Source organism: Neltuma alba, unplaced genomic scaffold, assembly GCF_004799145.2.
Source record: "Neltuma alba isolate B1F8T4 unplaced genomic scaffold, ASM479914v2 tig00003413_pilon, whole genome shotgun sequence".
NCBI classification, from domain to species: Eukaryota; Viridiplantae; Streptophyta; class Magnoliopsida; order Fabales; family Fabaceae; genus Neltuma; species Neltuma alba.
Window position 1 is genome coordinate 21,486 of NW_021633276.1, and position 22,430 is coordinate 43,915.

A 22,430-nucleotide genomic window follows, 5' to 3' on the forward strand; every position below is an offset into this window, starting at 1 on the left:
TATTTTCGTGTAAAAATAAAAACATAGATAATTTTTTGATAAAGAAATAGTATAATATTAATAAAATACGAGCACAATTCCTCAAGAATATTCAATTTAAATATGAAGCCCAATAAAAGATCACAAGCAATTTACAGTTTTACACTGGATCACCGGTCAAAGTGACCGTTGGGAAATTCAACATCTAATCAGCAATCACTCCCTAAGTTTCCTAAATCAGAAACCCATCAATTGATCCTCTCTGCAATCTCGCGCGCCATACCTTGTTTCCCAAGAAACTCACTGGCCATATTGTGTTTCCGGAGAAACCCACCTACAAGGTACTTTCTTTTCGGCATTTCCTTCAATTTACCGCGTTTTTTCTTCGGTGAAATTCAGATTACATTCGTACTTCATCTCTGTTCTTCTTCGGCAGTAATCGATCTCTGCACTTGTCTGAAACAATGGGTCGAAGAAAATTAAAGATGAAGACTCTTCAGAATAGGAATGCTCGCCGGGCTTTGTTTGAGAGGAGGAAGAAGGGTTTATTGAAGAAAGCTTCTGAACTTTCCACGCTCTGTGGGATTGATGCCTGTGTGATTATCTTCCCTCCTCCAGATTCTGAAAACCCTAAAGCTGAGACCTTTCCCCAGGATCCCACACAGGTGATTCGCAATCTACAAGAGTATAACGCCAAGAAGAAATGCCCCGAGAAACAAAGGAAGAACTACGATCTCCGTGAGTTCTTCACCGATAGGAAGAACCAGGCTGAAGCTGAGACCTCCAGAGTCCGTGAACAGAGATTGAAGAGGTTGTGCCCAACCTGGGATGACAGCTTTGACAACATGGGAGAGGATCAGCTGATGATGTTTATTGCTGCGTTGGATTGTAAGCTCCAAGAGTGTGATCAGACAATCGGGTTGTTGAACGCAAGGAAATCAAAGATTCCTGTGGTTCCAGTGGGTTTGAATTTGTTGAACGATCATTGTTTGGAGATTCCTATTACTGTAATTCCTTCTTATCGTGATGTTTCAGATGAAACCCTCCTGGACCTGGGTTTTATGGAGAATATGAGTGATGAAGCCAATGTTGTATCTGATCCAACAAGGCGGCTTGTTGGTGATAATAACACTGACCTGATGGAATCTTGCTCTCTTCAGGCCCAGATGCTTCTGTCTGGTTCAACTTGGGATGACAGCTTCAAGGACCTCGTAGTAGTAGAGAAGCAGCAGGGGATGTTTCATGGTTCAATATTAGATTCTGTCCTTCAAGAGTGTAATTGTCATATGACTGACTTGTTCCACACAGGTCTTTAGATTTTTGTACGAGTCTACATTAGGCGCATATCCTTTTTTTTTTGGACCTGTTGCTCCAGATTTCAATTTTCAACAATCAATCTCCCCATTTCCCGTCTCTCCTCTCTTTTTTTCTTTTTTTCCCGTAGGTTGTTAGACATTAATTTTTTTATTTTAAATATTTTATAATTAAAAAAATTAAGGAATATATTTATTTTTTAATAATTATCCTATATACTATATGCATTTTAAAATTATATTTAAACTAAAAGCAGACCTCCTAAAATATTTCACCAATTTTTCATAATAGTTTATTGCCTCTAATTCTTATAAACATATCTGCTTACTGGAAGTTGACCAACGTATTAATAAAAAAAAAATGGTAATAAGAATGGCATACTCCCTCTGATTTTTTCAATTAAATTACGTAGTTTAAAAAAATAACTAAAATTATTTAAATATAATAAATATGTAAAAATTGAATATTATTTTTTAAGTATGTCATTATTTAATAACGAAGTAAATAAAAAAGAAATGATGAAAGGAAAAGTAGTATGAAAAAAAGATAATGAGAATGAATAAAAAAAATTAATTAGGACCAAAATTGATAAAAATATATTTAATGTTCAAACACTCCTAAACAGGATCTTATAAGAAAAAATAAACAAATTCAAATTTGGAGATCTTATAAAAAAAAATGGATTGAGTAACATTTAACATACATTAAAAAAAAGTCATAATATTATATATATATATATTATAATCATTTAAGTCGGCTGCCTATGCCAGCAAAAATAAAATAAAATAAAAAAGCGGGTTGCTATATATAACTCTAGAAATTTCAAATTTCAAATTTAATTTTATTAAAATTTTGATTTTTAACATGAAATTCTCAGTAGTTATTTTTTAATTTAATGTTCGTTAAGGGAGTGTTTGGCAATCTCCAAACCATGGTTTCATAAGCATTTTTCCGCAAAACGAGACAAATTCCTCCACACATTTATTTCATAAACCGTAAAAACACTTTTAAAACCATAGTTTGGTTTCTATCCAAACACCCCTAAATAAGTGAGAGTTGGGGTTGAAGCCCAGGGAAGGATGAAAGGAGAGTTCTAGGTTGAAATCTAACTGTCCAGTCATTGGGAAGCTTAAACAAGGAAAATTTAGAAAAGAAAAAATGAGGAAAAAGGAAGGATAAAAAAAGGAAACCACTGAGAGAGCTAGAGAACAGATGAGTAACAAAGCCAGAGAGGAGAGGTGTGAAGAAGAAATGGTGAGAGCTTAGATTATATAGAGAAGTAGTGAAGAACGAACGAAAAAGATCAAAGGTCAGGGCTAGAAAAGGTGAGAAAAAGGACAGGCCAGTGTAAAAAGGAGAGATGAAAAGAAAACCAATGAGAGTGAGAAAATCCGATAAGAAGGGGAAGAAAAATAAAAAGACAATTGAAAGGTGATCAGGAGAAGGGAACGAGGAGTACAAAATCACTAGAGAAAGTAGATACGCAAACAAGAAAAAGGGTCGAACTTACCTGCAAATAGGAAGAAAAGAAAGACTTGAACTAGAAAAATTACCAGGAAACTATGAGTAAACCAGTGTACTCTTCTCTAGAAGAAAGAAGGCAGAGCATCTCTCTCTAGAGACACCCATCAAATATATATACTCTTCCGGTCCTTAATATAAGACCCATTTAACTAATTTGATTAGATTAAGAAAATTAAGTAAATTAGTTAATTATAAGAAATGTGATACGTTTTCCTTAAAAACCATAATCATCTTTCTTAACACCTCTTCTCCTTCTTCTAGTTGATTATGATTGAGAGAGTATCTATAGAGGTAATTTAGAAAAAATTAACAAATATGATAAATGAATCTTATATTTAATATCAAAACTAACTCAGTAATTGGGCCCTATATTAAGGACCGGAGGAGTGTAACACTAAAGAGAAAGCAAGTAAAAGACAAATAAAAACATAAACTAACATAGTTTTGGGTTATTGAAAAATTTAATGGTATTGTTTTTTGTTAGTTATGATCAACTCACTTTTTCTTCCATTTTGATAGATGTCCAAACCGGGTAATACGTCAATTACGAATCAGACCGATTGATCCATCCGATTCTAACAACCCTAGAATTTAGAGCTTAATAATTTAATAATTTAAAGCTTTAAAAGTAAATCTGATGCACTATATAACCATAATTAAATATAACCACACATTGGCAAATTGCTTCTTATTAAGATTGCATTGCAGGCAATATAATCTACTTTTTGCTCTCAATATTCAACTTATATATATATAAATCAGCTTTTGAGGGCAGTATAGAGTTTCTCTTATCACATGAACTTGAATTGTTTAATCAGTTACTATTTATTTTCATTAAAAATAATGTATCCGTAACTACTTGTTTTCATTTTTTTCCCTTTCTTTTGGCCATGCCCATTTTTGTTTAATCTGTTGACCAAAAAACTAATTTAGCATATGGTAAGGATATAATTACAATTAATGTAAAGATGTATACATTGATATATCCCAAACTACGTACAGTTGGCCAAAAAAAAATCCCAAAATTTATTTTGTATTTTCTTGTAAAAATAAAAACATAGATAATTTTTTGATAAAGAAATAGTATAATATTAATAAAATACGAGCACAATTCCTCAAGAATATTAAACTTAAATATGAAACCCAATAAAAATGACAAGCAATTTACAGCTTTACACTCGATCACCGGTCAAAGTGAACGTTGGGAAATTCAACATCTAATCGGCAATCACTTCCTAAGTTTCCTAAATCAGACACCCATTAATTGATCCTCTCTGCAATCTCGCGCGCCATACCTTGTTTCCCAAGAAACTCACTGGCCATACTGTGTTTCCTCAGAAACCCACCCGCAAGGTTCTTTCTTTTCGGCATTTCCTTCAATTTACTGCGTTTTTTCTTCGGTGAAATTCAGATTATATTCGTACTTCATCTCTGTTCTTCTTCGGCAGTATCCTATCTCTGCACTTGTCTGAAACAATGGGTCGAAGAAAATTAACGATGAAGACTCTCCAGAATAGGAATGCTCGCCGGGCTTTGTTTGAGAGGAGGAAGAAGGGTTTATTGAAGAAAGCTTCTGAACTTTCCACACTCTGTGGGATTGATGCCTGTGTGATAGTCTTCCCTCCTCCAGATTCTGAAAACCCTAAAGCTGAGACCTTTCCCCAGGATCCCACACAGGTGATTCGCAATCTGCAAGAGTATAACGCCAAGAAGAAATGCCCCGAGAAACAAAGGAAGAACTACGATCTCCGTGAGTTCTTCACTGATAGGAAGAACCAGGTTGAAGCTGAGACCTCCAGAGTCCGTGAACAGAGATTGAAGATGTTGTGCCCAACCTGGGATGACAGCTTTGACAACATGGGAGAGGATCAGCTGATGATGTTTATTGCTGCGTTGGATTGTAAGCTCCAAGAGTGTGATCAGACAATCGGGTTGTTGAACGCAAGGAAATCAAAGATTCCTGTGGTTCCAGTGGGTTTGAATTTGTTGAACGATCATAGTTTGGAGATTCCTATTACTGTAATTCCTTCTTATCGTGATGTTTCAGATGAAACCCTCCTGGACCTGGGTTTTATGGAGAATATGAGTGATGAAGCCAATGTTGTATCTGATCCAACAAGGCGGCTTGTTGGTGATAATAACACTGACCTGATGGAATCATACCCTCTTCATGCCCAGATGCTTGTGTTTGATTCAACGTGGGATGACAGCTTCAAGGACCTAGGAGAGAAGCAGCAGGGTATGTTCAATGGTTCAATATTAGATTCTGTGCTTCAAGACTGTGATTGTCAAATGACTGACTTGTTCTAAGCAGGTGTTTAGAGGCCTTTTGTTTTCACCCAGATACTAGTATAAACAGTAAAAAATTTAAGCAAATGCTGCACAAAAATAATTACCAATTGTTATATTTCAAATTGTTCACCCCTGAAACGAGTTTAAAAATGCAAAAAAATTGTACTCTCAGGGAATGATTTCCAGTCTGACATAATAAAATTGAAATCGTTTAAGAAGTGAACGAGTTCAATTTTTATTGTTGTTCTGCACATTTCCAATAAGTCATCCCTGGCCCTTGTAACACGCGCCGAGAATATTGATTTGAAGGAAGCTTTGCGCCGTATTTCTGCATCCCCTCGCTTTTTATTAGTGGTATATGACAAAGGATTCAATTAAACAATAGTCTTATTTGACTTTGAGCCCGGATTCTTTTTTATTTGGTTCCAAATTATTAATAAAAAATTTATATATGTTATTAATGATAGAATATAGTTAAAAAATGAAACATATTTATTATGGCACACCAAATTTGTAAACACAAATAAATATACCATTGATTTTAATTATGACTCGATTTTTTAATATCCTATAATTCTTTATTCTCATTATTAGATCAACTTTGAATTGTCGATATTTAATACCCTAAAAAAATATTATTTTAATATCAATAAATTAAAAATGTATGTAAACAAACTTAAATATGAAAATTTGATTTAAATAAGGGAAAATTTTAATTAAAGACCATTGGGGCCAAGTTATTTCGAACAGCCCCAAAATATTCTGAAATGTCATTACAGGACCGAAAGAGCAAACTATAATTTGAAAACAAAAAAGACATTGTTCTCCTTCAACTGTGACCCTGATATTAGGTCAAGCTCTTCCCCCTCTCTCTAAAACTGCAGATATCTCAAGCTCTTCTCTCTCTCTCTCTCTCTGAAAAATCCATTGTATGCATTGAGAGCGATCATTCGCCGTCGTCGTTGTTCTAGTAAGGAGAGCCTTCATTGTCACTACTATTCTAGTATGGAGTGCCTTCGCTGTCGGTACTATTATGGTAACAAGAGCTTTCATTGCCTTTCCATTCAAAATTTTCTGCATATAATACTACAAAATCTTTTTCCATTTCCTCTATTGTAAATTTTATGGGTTTGTTTAGGCTGTTGTGAAATTCTAAACCAGTGAGGAATTTTTTTACTACTCAGATTTGAGATAAAATTATTTAGTTGATTGATTTCGTATTCACATCATTGAGTGTTGAGAGTAAGCCTTTCAATTCCTATCATGAATTGTATTGTGATTTGCAAATTTCACTTCTCCAGGAAAATGGTGATTTGGTGTTATGAAAACTTGTATTTTTTGTTATAAATTTGCAAATTCCTACTATAAACATATACTGTGTTTAATTATTAAAAATTTATTGATGTGCAGCAACATATTATATATGGCTAGCAACAATGGAAAGAAATTATTTTGCATCTTTCATGTGGGAAGCAAATCTGTGAAGACCTTAGAAAGCAAAATGATATATAAAGTACTGCACTGAAATTGGCTAGCATCTATGTAAATGGCAAAACAAATTAATCCACTGGCAAATGGATGTATTTATGTTGTTAACGGGTATACTTCTATTAGAAATGTCCTAATTCCACTTGTGAACCGTTGGTCCCAGAGTTGTGAATTGTTCTATTTAACTTTATAAATAAAATAAATCCACTTGCAAATGGACACATTTATATTGTTAATGGGTGTATCTATCTTACAAATTGTCTAATTCCACTTGTAAATAGTCCCTCACAGGCCTGTGAATTATCATGTTCATCTTCTTCAATTCAACTAGTTCACTTGTAAATGGATGTATTCTTGTTTATTAATATACATATCTTTCTTGCAAATTTTTTAATTCTTGTTGCAAATAGTCCCTCTCATACGTGAATTATCATGTTCAACTTCTTTAATTCGACTGATTTACTTGTAAATAGACATATTCTTGTTGTTAGTATATGTATCTGTCTTGTAGATTTTCTAAGTTTAGTTGTCAATATGACAATCACATTTTCAAAACATAAAGTTGTTAAGCAACGTATCCTTATTACAAATACCCTAATTTCATTTGTTAGTAGTACATCATATACTTGTAAACCAGTGGAAATAGGCAGAAGATTAGAATAATTGACATGAAACATACTCATAATATATATTCCCTAAAACAAAAATTGTACAAATTCTCTATACACAAATTTGATCACATTCTAAAGTAGCTAAAATTATATCTCAGATAGAAATATAATAATTGCTATGTCATCGCTTTTTTTTTTTTTTGGCTGGTTGTGTCTTTATCTATTGAAGTAGTTTTCCAATAGCGCCTAACTTCGTATTTTTATATGAGTAATGAGCCACCACAACGACTCAGACTTAGTACAATGTGTTGTTTCTATGGCACAAGGATAAGAACCATCAATATATTCACACAAGTGCAACAATAAAAACTTAAAATAATTAATGAACTCATAAACATTTAATTCACTGCTGCTAGCCATATATAATAGGTTGTTGCACATCAATGAAGTATTAATTTCAATTAATTTTTAATAATTAAAACAGTATACATTTATAATAGAAATTTGGGAATTTACAACAAAAATATGAGTTTTCACAATACCAAATCACCATTTTTCTTGGAGAAGTGGAATTTGCAAATTCACAATATAATTCATGATATGAACTAAAAGGTTTACTCTCAACACTCAATTATGTGAATTTGAAATCAATCAACTGAATGATTTTATCTCAAATCTGAGTAGTAAAAAAAATTTTCACTGGTTCAGAACTTCACGATAGCCCAAACAAAACCCATAAAATCTATAATAGAGGAAATAGAGATGGATTTTACAGTATTATTGCTGTAGTTCCTTTTTAGATGATTTAGATATGTTTTTTAAGTTTAGAATGTGATCATTTTGATAACATGATAAGTTAAATTAAGCTGAATCTCAAAAATAGTTATAGTAGTAACTGTTTGTAATTTAGAGAATAGAGCTTTAGCAGTTATACTAACCCAAATATGTTAATTTTTTTTTTGGGACTTTGCAAAACAAATTGCCAACCTCTAGACAAAAATCAACGGATGATTATTATTCCTTATTACTACGAGAAGATCTGATAATATGTTTACTAGGTCAACCTTAGATTTTGAGCTTCCAAAGTGTAATCATCAAATGATTAACTTATTTGAAACAAAGTATTCAGATGAACCGGGCATGGGCACACCAATGGCTCCTATTCAAGATATTTCAAATCAGAGCCACCTAGGTTTTCTGCAATATACAACAGAAGACAACCTTATCTTGGGTTCTGCTAACTTTTTTTTTATTTAACCAGCAGTTCTGCTAACTATTTTTAAACATAGAGATAATAGAGTTTTAGTAGATTACCTGAACCAGATTATACTAATGGTTCCCTTAATTTTATATGTCAATAAGAATTACATTTTATTTTGAAATTGTTCCTATACAAATTTCTAATATATATGATAAAATCAATTGAAAATTAAATATCAGTGACTTTCAACTTCTTTTAAAATTCTTTTGGGAAGCCTTGGAATGTAGTTCAATATATAAGCCTTGAACACAAGACTTTGAAACACACACACATATATATATATTAATATCAAATCCAAATTTTTCACTACAAAAAAACATGCGATTAACGACAGAATTTTTATTTAGTGACAAAATTAGTGACACAATCAAATTAGCGATGGAATTCTTCTACCACTAATTGAATTGGCGATGGAGGTTTTTCATCACTAATTAGTGACAGATTAGTGACGAAAAAATTTTTTCGCTAATTACAAACAGAAAATTTTTTTGCCAATTACCTATGAAAATTTTCATTACTAATCCGTGAAAGAAACTTTCCATCACAATTTAGTGATGAAAAATTCCATTTCCAATTCATCAATAATATGATTTTTGAAAAAAATTTAAAATGCCATGTGTTACCTCTACCAGTTCACCACCTCATCGCCGGCCACCACCACCTGTCACTGCCAACTCACCTCCACATGTCTCTACCACGTGTTGCCATCTCTCCAAAGCTCCAACCTAGGAGCTCGTCTGTGAATGCACGTGGCTTTACCTATTAAGCTGCATTGAATCTGTTGATTTATTATGCAAAATTATATATATATATATATATAATATTTTTGTACACAAACAATTATATATATTATTCAAACTAAAAAAGAACTATATAATAATTTTAAACATAACTATTTTAATGAGAAAATATTTTTAAATATTTTTTTACAATTTATTTTATAAATTTTTATTTTTAAGAAATATTTTTATTATAATTTTAATTTCCAATGACACTAATTTTGAATTTTAAATCATAACTAATTTTTTCATAAATATGTTTTTCAAATTTAATTTTTTAATTAACATTGATAAGATATATAATTTAGTTATATGTGTATTATATTACATTATATTATATTATCTATATGTGTTTTATATGTTTGATGAAAACTATTTATAATTAGTAAAAAAATCTTGTTATTTTAAAAATAGCTACTATAATAAAATCTAATAAATTATTCTATATAAAAAAATTAAATAATTTGAATAGATTATGATAAACAATATTTTTCTACTATATATGCATCTTATATATTATATTTTCTTAAAATTCTTTGTATATACAATTTATTTTTGTATTGAAGATCAAAATCAATCTATATCGTAGGTATTAATTATATCATTATTAAATTTTATTGTTTAATGGTTGAAATTTAAAATTCACTTTAATATTAGTTTGATTTATAATCATAAATTGATGTGTTCATATAAATTCATTTTTTTATTTTAAATTTTTATCATATATTATCTTTTAATATATTGTACATATGGTAAAATTATTTTCTTTCTTATATCAGTTTGTATAACAAAGTTATTAATATTCTTATTATATTTTTTTAGTATTATTATAATCAAGAGGAATTAATTTTAACGATGACGTCATGATGATTCCTTCATTAACACCAACTCCACAAATATGTCAATTTATTTTACAATTAAAAATATATTTAAATCATTATATTCTTAATTATATTATTATATGAATTATTGTAAGATTACAATCTAAAATAATAAAATTTAAAATTAGTGATAGATTAGTGACGAAATTGTGAAAAAATTAAATTAGCAATGGAATTAGTCGCTAAAAATTTCTTTGACAAAACAATTTAGCGATGAAATTCCGTTGCTAAAAATTTTATAATAAAAATTAGCGATGAAATTTTCTGATGAAAAGAATTTTGTCGCTAATTCTATCACTAAATATTTACCAACAAATCTTTTGACGAATTAGCAATAGAATTTAGTGATGGACAAAAATTTCATTGCTAATCTATCACTAATATTAGTGATGGAAAAATTCTGTTGCTAATCCGTTACTAAATTTAGCAACAAAATTTCTATCTGTAACTCGTCAGAAATTAGCTATAGAATAATTTTTTGTCACTAATTCTGTCAGTAATAAATTGTTTTTTTTGTAGTGTTATATAATATCATAGGTTGATTAGTTTTGCAAAGATGGCTTTCTGGTGATTTACTGGTTTGCAATACTGAATTCATTATTGGGCGTATAAAAATTCCCTAATACAATTGAAGTTAAATAAGTAAATTATTCAAATAATTTATGACTTATTTGCTATTTTAATTCCTTAAACTTTATGAATAAGCAGCTCAATACGTTGATGATTCAGCTGGAAAAAAAAATTACGTTGCTGATAGTTTGGATGGCAGTAAAACATGTTTCTGAGTTAGCAGACCTCCTATTTAATTGTTTTATAAAAGAAAGGGTAAAAATATAAAAAAAATTAATTAGATGCTTTCTCAGCCTTTTTAGTAAATATAAAAGTGTTGGACAAAACCTACTCCTCCAATTCTAAATATAAAATTCATTTTGTAATATAAATTACACTATAAATAATTCTTATATTTAGAATCGAAGGAGTAATTAAGTTTGCCAAAAGCTTTTAATTTACATGGTACTGCGCTCCTTCTTTTATAGAGATGGTTCTAGTTCATACTTCAAGATATGGGCGAGTTGGTGTGCATGTGATGGGTGTAAAGTCCCTTTCTTGGAAGGGAGTAGTAAATTGTCTAAAAGAGTATTTAGATGGAAACTAAATTATGATTTTAAAATAATTTACAGTATACAAAATAAGCATGTAAGAAAAGGTTTATCTCAATTTATGTGAAAACACTTTTAAAAGTGTTTTTGAAGAAACCAAACACCCCTTAAGTGAAAAAGATTAAGTACGGCTGAATTTTAAAAAAGAAATTGACATGATAAAAACTGAAAAAATAGGAAGCGAGACTTTTACCTAAAAAAAAAATGTATTTATAAGAAAATTAAATATAAAAATATTTTAAAAATTTATATTTATAAGTCAAACTTACAAAATTACGAGTTCAACTTGTATACTTATAAGTCAAACTTCAAAATTTACAGCTCAAGTTATCAAAGGAAAAAAAAAAAGTTGAGTTGAACGTAACTTTCAAACTTATAAAAATAAATAAATAAATTATTTAGGATTCTTTTATATTTAATTCTTTAGCTGAGATTTATAAGTAATTTTTTTTGGAGAAAAAACAGAGAGATATGAAAATGGCCCCATTGTTTCAATAAAAACAACCCTATTATAATACAGTAACATTATAATAAATTCTTGAGAGATTGGAGTTAATTTAGGCATACGTACGTGTGGACTGTGGAGGGGAGATATATATATATTATATATATATAATCATTTTTCACATGTGAATTCCAAAAATAAAACTTTTACTATCCTTGTTCTAAATATAAGAATTAATTGACTAATTTGAGTATATTAAAAAAGTTGGTTAAGTTAGTTATTTGTAACAAATAGATATTGCCTTTTTTAAAATACCCCTACTAATCATGTATTATCTTCTATACTTAATATAATAAGTAGTTTATTAGTTTGACTAGATTAAAGAAATTAGTTACATTAGCTATTTGTAATAAATAGTATTATCTTTCCTAAAATATCCTCATCAATCAAGTGTATTGGCTAAAATTATCATTATTATAAGGACTATTTTAAAAGAAAATGGATAAATATAAAGACAAAGTGAATTGAGGTTTTATATTTGAACTAAAATAAAAGTCAAACGAGTTCTTATATTAAGGACCAGAAGTAATATAGCTAGAACTATTATTTCATAAAATCTTTAACATGTACAACTATCATAGGGTTACTTTTAAAAAATTAAAAAATATAAGAGACAAAGTGAATTAGAATATTAGATTTAGGACCAAATTGAGGTCAAAGTAATTTTTATATTAAAGATTAGAGGGTACTCTCTTCAGTTCAAAATATAAGCCAAACTTTATTTATCAAAAAACTAATTAAAATCAATTTAAAAACAATAAATGTATAAGGCATATATTTATTTTTCCTAATATACCTTTATTAATGAAGAGAATAAGTAAAAGATGTAATAAATGAATTAAAGAAGAAAGAGAATATATGAGGGTAAAATTAGAAAAAAAAAACTTATTAAATGCTTGGACAAAATGAACGTTATCTTATAAAAAAAAACCAACTCCTTTAAAAAGTTTAGTTTATATTTTGAACCAGAGGTAATAATATTTTGTATGTATTTTTCTTCTCACATAGTTGCTTTGGGATATTCAAATTTATCACATGATGATGATATGAACAAAAAGTCAAAGGATTGCATATACAATAGAAGATCTCCTAATGAAGGCAGTAGACTGCAGTAACCTCTAAGATTCTAGATGCTTGAGATTAATGATTTCAATCAAATCCAGTTGCTTGCATTTTACGCATAATCCACATATTCAATTTGTTCATTCAAGTTTCATAGCCGAACAGGGGGGGGGGGGAGAAAAAGCGAACAAATAATCATAACCACAAACCAAAATAATTTTAAATAATAATCATCTTTCATATATACCGTATTACCGTCACAGTGTTGAAAATTCTGCGCTTAAACAAATTAAATCTAACCTCTCATGTATATATATGCTCCTTTAAAAAAGATTGCTTGAATTGACTTTTATTACTTCCCCTCAGGTCAAAGGAGCTTTTATTGAATTGTTTCAGTCAAAGCAAAATCTGAATAAAATTCCCTAGTTTTCAACCAATCAACGTAATGATATAGTTTTATTTTTTACTTTCCACATGCTTATTATATAAAGAGCAAAATCTAGCTTATTCTCTTTCATATCTCTTAAACACAATCTCTTCAAAACATGGAAATGATGAAGCAGCCAGATTCACTCTCAACAAAGGTACCGAGGAAGTCGAGCCCGGCAACAACACGACGGAGCCGTCACCAGCAGAAAGAAGAAGGAGGTGATATGGTGGGGAGGGAAGCGACGTAGGGTTTGGAGGATGAAAGCAAGACCTAAGCTGAGTTTGATAGTGAAGACGCCATTGAAGCTATTGTCTAAGCTCAAAATGCTTATGAGGACTTAATGGTAAGGTTAGCTGGAACAGTAGGGTCATTGAGTAATAAGAATGAATTGGGGGAAAGAGAATTCCAAAAGCTCGTCAAGTGTCTAAGGGCTATTCTGGGGATGAATTTGAAGCTAGGCTTATTCTTGAGATTTCCAAAGTCCTTGCTGCTTCTAATGAGTTATATCCCAAGTATGGTTAAGATTATATATGGTGTATATCTCTACTTCTTTTTGTTTGTTTATTCATATTATTTTTCGGAAACTTAGTACCTTTTTAGAATTTTATTGGTTAGAAGGACATTGAGCAAGTGCAACACATCTTTACCGGTATAATTTCTTTCAGTTATGTGTAACATATCTTCAATTATATGTAAATGACTGCTGATATGAAAACTTAGTAGAAGTTATATATAGTTGTACACTGCTGAAAAAAAAAGTTGTACCAATTAAAGATAATTAAGTCACACCAAATCCTTTTGGTCAATAAACTTATTCTCAAAGAGATGATTTTAACCAAATTTCTCTTTATTTTCATCCTTTTCAAGATTTAATTATTGGGGCCATTTTCGTCTTTTTGAAATATCATTTTTTTTAAATTAAAAAAATAAATTGGTTTACGTGGTCTACGAAATAAAACGAAGATCAATAGTGATTACGATTACATTATGGTATTCTTTTACATTGATTTCGCAGCAAGCAAGTAAACATGCCAGAACTTTTAATTCAATAATATTGAACTGTTTTGAAATTCATGCATGGTTATTTAAATCTATTAGTCAATTTAACTTTTTTAAATAAAAACATTTTTGCATCGAATTGAGATTTGTGGTCAAAGAACACATGGTTCTGTTGGCTGTGACGGTCTTTTAGAAAGTTTTGAATTTGAAGCCCAAAAATTAAAGAAGTTCGAATGATTCAACAATTTTATGCTAGAAAATATTTTAACTGTTTTTCTTATAAAATTCTTAGATGCATTAATTTATTTGACATCACAACATTTATGATTCTACTTGAAAATATAAATAAAGCAACACAATTTTTCTACCAGATGATGTTATAATTTATAAATATAATGCGTGATGACATGTAAAATAGTGTAGAAGTTTGATGCATCACTATTGTGGAAAGGTAGCGATCCCATCAAAGATTAGTTGGTAGAGTTTATACATTAGGAAGCATTGTTTTCGTAACATTTTCTGAAGCTGTGTCTTCTTCTTCCATCCATTCTCCTTATTAATTTGCAAATATTGAAAAAATTAATTTAGTTAGTCCTTTATAATAAATGAGTATTATCTTCTTTAAATATTTTTGTTAATCATGTGCGTTAAAATGATAATTTTAACATGTATAATTATAATTGGGACTATGAGATAAAATAAATAAATATAAAAATAAAATAGATTAATATCTTATACTCCTTTGGTCTTATCTATAGGACAGAGAGAGAAGACATTTTTTTCTATTTATAGGGCACCAAGAAAAAAATTTATAGGATGTATAATTTTATCCTCTATTTATTATTGTGTTGATTTTATTTACATGAGATATAATGTATATTAAATAAGGCTAAAATTAGAAAGTTGTTGAATTTTAAATAAAAGTGAATGAAAGTTAAGGTTTTTCTTGATCTGTGTGAAACATATTGGAAGTGACTTATAAATAGAACAGAAGAGTATTAGATGGGGGGAGGGGGGTAACAACACTTCTGTTTTTTCCTCTTTCTGACACTGTTATTATCTCACTAGGTTAAATTCAAATATTGTTGAACTCAAGAAAATAATTCTCCCAAAACATTTCTTGCATTTATTTAAGACCTCGTGTTTAAATGGTCAATATTCCTTTCCTATAACCAATACTTGTTGGTAATATGTTGTGTCTTCTCTATTAATGAAATTAAAAGATTTAAACTCAGTTCACATTTTTTCAATTAATTATAATTATAATTATAATATATAACTCTTTAGTTTTCAACAAGTCATACGCTCATCCATTCATTCTAAAACTGAACTCACTCTCTCTCTCCTCTGTCTCCTCCACAACAGCCTCCCTTAATTTCTCCACTCAACCCATAAATATCACCTGCACCATCTCATCTTCTCCTCCCAATTTCACACTTCTCATCTCAACTCAAAATCTCAAATCGTATCGTGACATATCAGTTCAATCCTCTTCTCCAGTCCTTTCTACACAGTATACATAACTTCTTCACTCATTGCCGCATCAACCATGTCGCCTCTCCGGATCCTCATTCTTGCGCTCTTCATCATTGCAGTTTCCGGCGAGGATGCAGCCACTCCGGCGTCTGCCCCGGAGGCCGACGGTCCTGCCATGCAAATGCAATCTCTTGAAATAACATCCACTACCACTGAATCACCTTCTTCTGCTCCAATATCATCCTCCCCATCTGAGTCTCCATCAGATTCTCCCGCCTATTCCCCTGCAGAAGGACCGGCCTCCTCCGGCGAAGCCAAAGCTCCGGGAATGGATGATTCCGACGCGGCTGCTCCCAGTCCCCTAGGAGACTATGACGACGACGACGACGACGAAACCTACTAAATGCAAACGGTCTCTCCTTGAAAGCTTTAGATCAGTAGACCGGTTTTACCGTTCGTACATGGAGGATAAAAGATTCATGAATGAATGCTTGGAGAAAAGTTAGAGTTTTTGACGTGGTGGTTATAATTGCTTTTGGAAAATTATCAGGGTGAGATATTAAAGGATCGGTTTGCCTAGGGTCGTAGGTTTATGGATCAGAAAATATGTAGGGTTAGGTTTTGTTTTTTTTTTTTTTTGGTTTCAGAAGATGATTTTGGAGAAGTTGATTCTGGAATTACAGAGATGATGAGAGAGCCATTTTAATTAAGGTTGTAACATTGCATGCTGCGTATTACTTATGAACAAGAATAATAATGCGGCATCATGTGATCCAACTTCAGATTTGACTTAAACCAAGAATCCGATCAGACCTTAATTGTGCAATATAAGTGACCACAGGTTTTCTCAATCCTGGCCTCCATTATTTGTGCAAGCTGAGAGGGATTTTTGTTTTGTTTGCTTATCCACTGACTACAAAGTGCATTTTAGTAGAGAGAGGAAATAGTATAAACATAGGAATAATGAACATCATTTTCCATTTTTATGTGTTTACTCTCTCTATACCTTAAATAAAAGGAGAATTATATTGAATAACTAAATTAATAAATCGACCATTAAGATTGTCCTCAAATTTCCCGATTGTATAATGTAAATTTATCACATTGAACTATGATTATTTATTTTTTTTATTTATTAGAATCCTTGGAGCTCACCAAGAGGAATCTTTTATTCAAGTCGCTTATATCTTGATATCAAGTTTTTCAACATGTGTCCTATTTTTTCATATAGATTTATAATTAAATAATAATATTTTAAAAATGAGACTCATGACTATGTGTGATTGGAAAATTTGACATGATGAATATAAAAAATTTAATGTAAGTATTGCCTTTTTAAACATTGTTTCGAATTATTAAGATTACCCAATCTCATATGTACCCCGGAGCACGTGACTTGTTCGCTAAATTCATGCGACAAAAATGTTGAAATTTCATTTTTTTTTTTTTTTGCCTATTAGATAACGAGGAAATATTTTCATAATTTTTTTAATATGTATCAATTTGCAGTCAAAATAGTATTTTTGGTGGTCAAAAAAAGTCCAAGCCAAAAAAGCTAATCCAATCTTATATTGGATTTTGAAATATTAAGCCCATCTGAGCCCATTATTAGCCTTGGTCCAAACCTTGTCACGGGTTCGGCCCAATCTATTGTGACATGACAGAACAGAAATGGACTAGCAAGACACGAATGTACACTGTACAGTGCACTGTTAGCTGGGGGGTCAGGAGTTTCTCCCCCCCCCGCCAAAAAAATTGTATACTATGTTATACTCCCTCCGTTCCTTATTATAAGAGACAAATAACCGAAGTACGTTGATCAAAAAAATAGTTAAAATTAGTTAAGAACAATTAATGTGTGAAAAGTATAATTGTTTTTCCAAAAATGCCCTCATTAATAAGGAGAGAGAGCATGAGAGAGAACAATTAAATTATTAAAAGAAAGAGAAGTGGGAAGGAGAGAGAGTGTGAGTTGGAGATAATAAATATGGCTAAAATAGGAAATCAACACAAAAAGTAGAGACAACTTTTAAGTGTCTCTTATATTAGGAACATGCCATAAGCATCAAATGTCTCTTATAATAAGGAACGGAGGGAGTATTTGGTATGGTTCACTAATTCAAAATACTTATAGCTAACCATTTTTTTTAAGTGAAAAAACTATTCCGATAAAAAAAATAGTTGACTATTTAAAAAAATAAGAAAAAAACTTAAATTAGTTATTTGTAATAAATATATGTTGTCTTTTCTAAAACATCCTTACTAATCAAGTGTATTAGTTAGAACTATTATTATTAGAAGGACTATCTTGAAAAAAAACATAAATATGAAAGGCAAAGTGGATTAGAGTCTTATATTTAGAACCAAAATAAAAGTCAAACAAGGTCTTATATTAAGGATCGGAGGTAGTATTTGTCAACCGTTAGTTACTTTAGCAGCAACACAACCCCTCATATTTGGATGAGATTTTAGGTTTGAAACTAGCATTAGCATGTTCACGTGTATACATGCATTTTATTGTATTATTACCACTAACCCTTAATATAAAACTTATTTAATTAATTTGAAAAGAATTAAGAAAATTATTAAATTACTCTTCCAGTTCTAAATATAAGACCATTATACACACTAATATAAGGGTTTTATATTTAGGACTGGAGGAGTACTTTAAAGCATTTATATTTATTACTTTTTTTAAAACTAATTTAACTTACTTAAAGTGATAATAATCTAATGGTACATATAAATATTTTATAAAGACCATTAATATATGTTATAATTAAGAAATTTAATAATTTTTTAAATCTTTTTAAATTAGCAACTTTGTTTTATATTAAGTGTCGTGTGTGTATACTCCCTCTGTTCCTTATTATAAGAGACGAATAATCGAATTACGTTGATAAAAAAAACAGTTAAAATTAGTTAAGAACAATCAATGTGTAAAAAGTATAATTTTTTTTCCAAAAAGGCCCTCATTAATAAGGAGAGAGAACATGAGAGAGAACAATGGTAAATTATTCAAAGAAAGAGAAGTGGGAAGAAGAGAGAGTGTGAGTAGGAGACAATAAATATGAATAAAATAGAAAATCAACATAAAAAAATAAAGACAACTTTTAAGTGTCTCTTATATATAGGAACATACTATAAACATCAAATTTCTCTTATAATAAGAAAATAAGGAACGGAAGGAGTATAAAAGGAACATTAAAATTCTTTCACTAAACAGAGTCTTAATTGGTAAGAGGCCGTATGATGTGTGGAGAATAAAGTTGATTTTTTTTTTCCGCCATATTCCGGCGAACATTCGGCTCATTAGTCATTCCTAAGAAAAGGAGCTTTTGTTGATTCCTGCTGGCGTTCCTCGTTTAACACACGCAAGGCATCTCCAACACCTTTTCTCCTTGGTGAATAGGCATCTTACCGCACCTTTCTTGGCTGGCTGCCATTTCCAGCTGCCCATTTTGTCGCAAATCTGAAGTATCCAAAATTAATTTAAGTGTTTGAAATTTAAATTTTTCAATTTATTATTTTTAAATCGTAAGTTATGCTTTTCATGTGCATTGAAAATTCAAGGATTATTTTTATTTTAAATTATATATTTATTAACTTCAAACTTATCATGCGATGCTAATAATTTTCAAATTTTGCAACTTGATGGCATGAATTTCCTTGCAAGTAAAAGGTTGTAGGTCCCTCTAATTCAAAATTATCACTTATGAAAAAGTATGATTCGGGGTTTCCACTTATGTCAGGATGTCCTCGCTACTTAACATCAAAATTACAGTTATACCCTCTTGAGTGGGATTCTTCCATGTCGATGGCTTTATATATATACAGAGGGAAGGCAGGGATTTCCGTCAGGGCGCAGAAGAGAAAGTTGGAAATAGGCAGCAGGGGAATGGGAGATTGAAGGAGCCACAAGTTGTGGGAATGGGCGGTTTGGGAAGTGAGAAAGTGAGATGGAAAATGTTTCTTTCTCTGTATGTTTGCTTAATTTTCCTTCCCAAAGCCGCCCATTCCGGTGATTTCTGGTTCTTCCTCCCTTTCCCTTCCCTGCTAACTCTGCTATGCTATATTCCTCGTCAACTTCGCTAATCCCCTTCATTCCACTGGTAATATAATCATACTCCTTCATTTAATTAGTTTCTAGGTTTTATTCCGTGGGATTAATTTCGCTGTTTGGCTTTTTGTTCTCTCAATTTCAGTTCAAAATTGAATTGTGAGAAGCAGGCAAAAGTTTCAATGTTTTGGCTTCCACAATTCCGTACTGAATAATTGTCAAATCTAGAATGACTCTTTGCAGGTATTAAACTTGTGGTTCAAGGCCAGATGCAGCAAAAATATAAGTGATGTGTGAGATAAATTTTGGGATCATTATATTGTCTTTCTTTTTTGTTCATATTAGCCTTTACAACACAGGGCCGATCGATATGGTAATAACTTGACAACAGATCCAGATCTAATGCCTCAAGCCTACAATACTTACGGGATAATAGTTTGGCCGTTGCTCTTTTAAATAAAAAGTAGCGCAGATCAGTGTTCTGTCATGTATTTATCCATCTTAAGGAGATTCCCGCAGCAACAATTTATATGGCGAAAGAAAGAAGCAAGCCCTCCTTTATTCATCATTCGTTGAGTTAAGTAAAGAGATAAAAGATAATGAATGTCATTAATTACTAACAAAAAGATACAACAAATCCTCCAGGATTGACTAAATCCTTTCTTAAAAGAAGATAACCAACAGCCCAAAACTTTTGGAACTAAAGAGAGAGACTCAAGTTATCCTCCCTCTTTTTTTTTTTTGGAGGATTCCACATCCCAAACGCTAAACATACAAACCAAAAACTTTTATATAGAGCCTATCTTAACTACTAATACTCCTCTCATTCCTTAATGTTATGTTTGATACGGGTTTTTTGAAGAGGAGGAGAGGGGAGTTGCTCACCTTTCCTTATTTGGCTGGTACATTTTTTAAGGAAGGAAGGAGAGTTGTTCCTCTCCTCTTGTTTGGTTGAGTTATTTTTTAAAGAAGGGAGGACTTCTCCTATCTTTCTATTTCCTTCTAGCCTTCCCTTTAAAAATAAGATTTTTTAAAAGAGAAATGAGAGATAAAATTTTATATTCTCAAATTAACGTGAGTAAAATATTTTAACTCTTCTCTTACTTTTTAGAGTTTTCAACCCTCTTATTTTTCTACACCTTAGCCTGAGTCTATCAATTGTCGTCTTCTTCTAAGCTAGCTTTAGGTGCGTACTCTTTGACTTTTCTATTCATGTATATGAGCTGTGGTAGGGGGAAAAAAAAAGGCTAAAAGCAATATAAAGCAGTACAATCATACTCGATCAGAACATGTTTGGTGGGAATCTTGGATTTATAAAAGCAAAAGTGATAAAGACGATGAGTTTTGGTATTTTTCATTTCTTTCAAGAATTTCCCGCAAATTCCATTGTTAAAAAAACTCCATCTTTTCTCTTATTTCTATTTCTATCTGGTGGTTTTCTGCATAATTTTCGAAGTAAGCAACTGAAAGGCTACAACACCCAAAAATATTATTACTCTCTTTCTGGTTTTTGCTCTTAGATTCATGGGTTATTTTCAATTATTTGTTGTTTTGCTTTTATCAATTTCTATTGAACTTAATGTTCCCCAAGTCCAGGCCACTTGTTTTATGGCTTAATGCTCCTCTATTGCTTACGATTCCGCTAAAGAGATTGGCCCCTTTTGAATTAGTTCTGATGGGAAATCACTTCACATGAATCCATATGCTTAGAACAGTTGTAAGAGTGAATTCCTGCTTAATTATGGGTATACTTTTCGATAAAAATTATGTGCAAAATTTTTTGTAATATTAATTATGGGTATAGTTTCACAAAATATTTTCTTGGATGCTTAGACGCAAGATGGCTTTAAGTCCTAAGCCTTTGCATAGTCCTATTTAGCATTTAGAAGAATAGAAGTTTTGCTTGACATCTTTATATTAACTTAGATATAGTTTTTAATTTGTTTGCCCTTCAATTTGACTAATATATGTGATACTATCACTAGTGTAGCAGTGAGATACCCTTGATCACATATAGATTTTGTTAAATTATAATTTATTAGGTAGTTCTCATTCCCACTCCTATTACTTTTATTGCACATATATGCTATTATTGATATTAAATTGGACGTACCATAATATAAGAATTAGCAAAAAAAATTTATTTGTGTTTATCCAACTAATTAACATTACAATATCTATGATTTGATTAGAAGCATTTTTTTCTTTATTTTTTTCTAGATGGAATTGGTAAGACATCGATATATATTGATTTGCCAAATGCTTATTCAATATTTTATGTTAGTTCGTCGATACTTAGAATTGTGTCGAAGAGCTATAGTTCAAGTCATTTGTGCTATTGTGTGGTACTATGTGACTCATATGTGAAATAAGAAAAAAAAAATTATAATATGAGTTCCAAAAGAGAAAGAGCATGTGAAAAAGTAATAGCTTGAATAACTAATGATAGACATAGTCGAGACATGATTAAGATGGGTCCTGAAATTTTTTAAAATTATGTAGTATGTTAGAGAGAGAGGGCGGCTTACAAGCCACACAATATGCAAATGTGAAAGAACAAGTTGCTAAGACTCTTCATATATTGGCACACAAAGCAAGAAATTGTATAG

General features: G+C 30.9%; 3 protein-coding genes and 1 long non-coding RNA gene across 4 annotated transcripts; all 4 read left to right on the forward strand.

The window, feature by feature from the left end:
* The first annotated feature begins 443 nt into the window (after positions 1-443).
* LOC114741553 (agamous-like MADS-box protein AGL92) lies at positions 444-1,295 on the forward strand. Its single transcript, XM_028929827.1, has one exon. The coding sequence runs from the start codon at positions 444-446 to the stop codon at positions 1,293-1,295; it is 852 nt and encodes a 283-aa protein (XP_028785660.1).
* Positions 1,296-4,293: 2,998 nt separating this feature from the next.
* Positions 4,294-5,127, forward strand: LOC114741554 (truncated transcription factor CAULIFLOWER A-like). The gene has a single exon (XM_028929828.1). It carries the CDS (start codon positions 4,294-4,296, stop codon positions 5,125-5,127), a length of 834 nt encoding a protein of 277 aa, XP_028785661.1.
* A 10,707-nt stretch (positions 5,128-15,834) lies between these two features.
* LOC114741556 (early nodulin-like protein 2) lies at positions 15,835-16,164 on the forward strand. The gene has a single exon (XM_028929829.1). The coding sequence runs from the start codon at positions 15,835-15,837 to the stop codon at positions 16,162-16,164; it is 330 nt and encodes a 109-aa protein (XP_028785662.1).
* A 3,496-nt stretch (positions 16,165-19,660) lies between these two features.
* On the forward strand, positions 19,661-20,389 carry LOC114741551 (uncharacterized). Its single transcript, XR_003739787.1, has 2 exons — positions 19,661-19,873; positions 20,065-20,389. It is a non-coding gene; the product is annotated as an uncharacterized LOC114741551 (long non-coding RNA).
* Positions 20,390-22,430: the final 2,041 nt, after the last annotated feature.

Excerpts from the sequence above, each read along its gene's own strand:
- LOC114741554 (XM_028929828.1), top strand. The coding sequence starts at position 4,294 with ATGGGTCGAAGAAAATTAACGATGAAGACTCTCCAGAATAGGAATGCT.
- LOC114741556 (XM_028929829.1), top strand. The coding sequence starts at position 15,835 with ATGTCGCCTCTCCGGATCCTCATTCTTGCGCTCTTCATCATTGCAGTT.
- LOC114741553 (XM_028929827.1), top strand. The coding sequence starts at position 444 with ATGGGTCGAAGAAAATTAAAGATGAAGACTCTTCAGAATAGGAATGCT.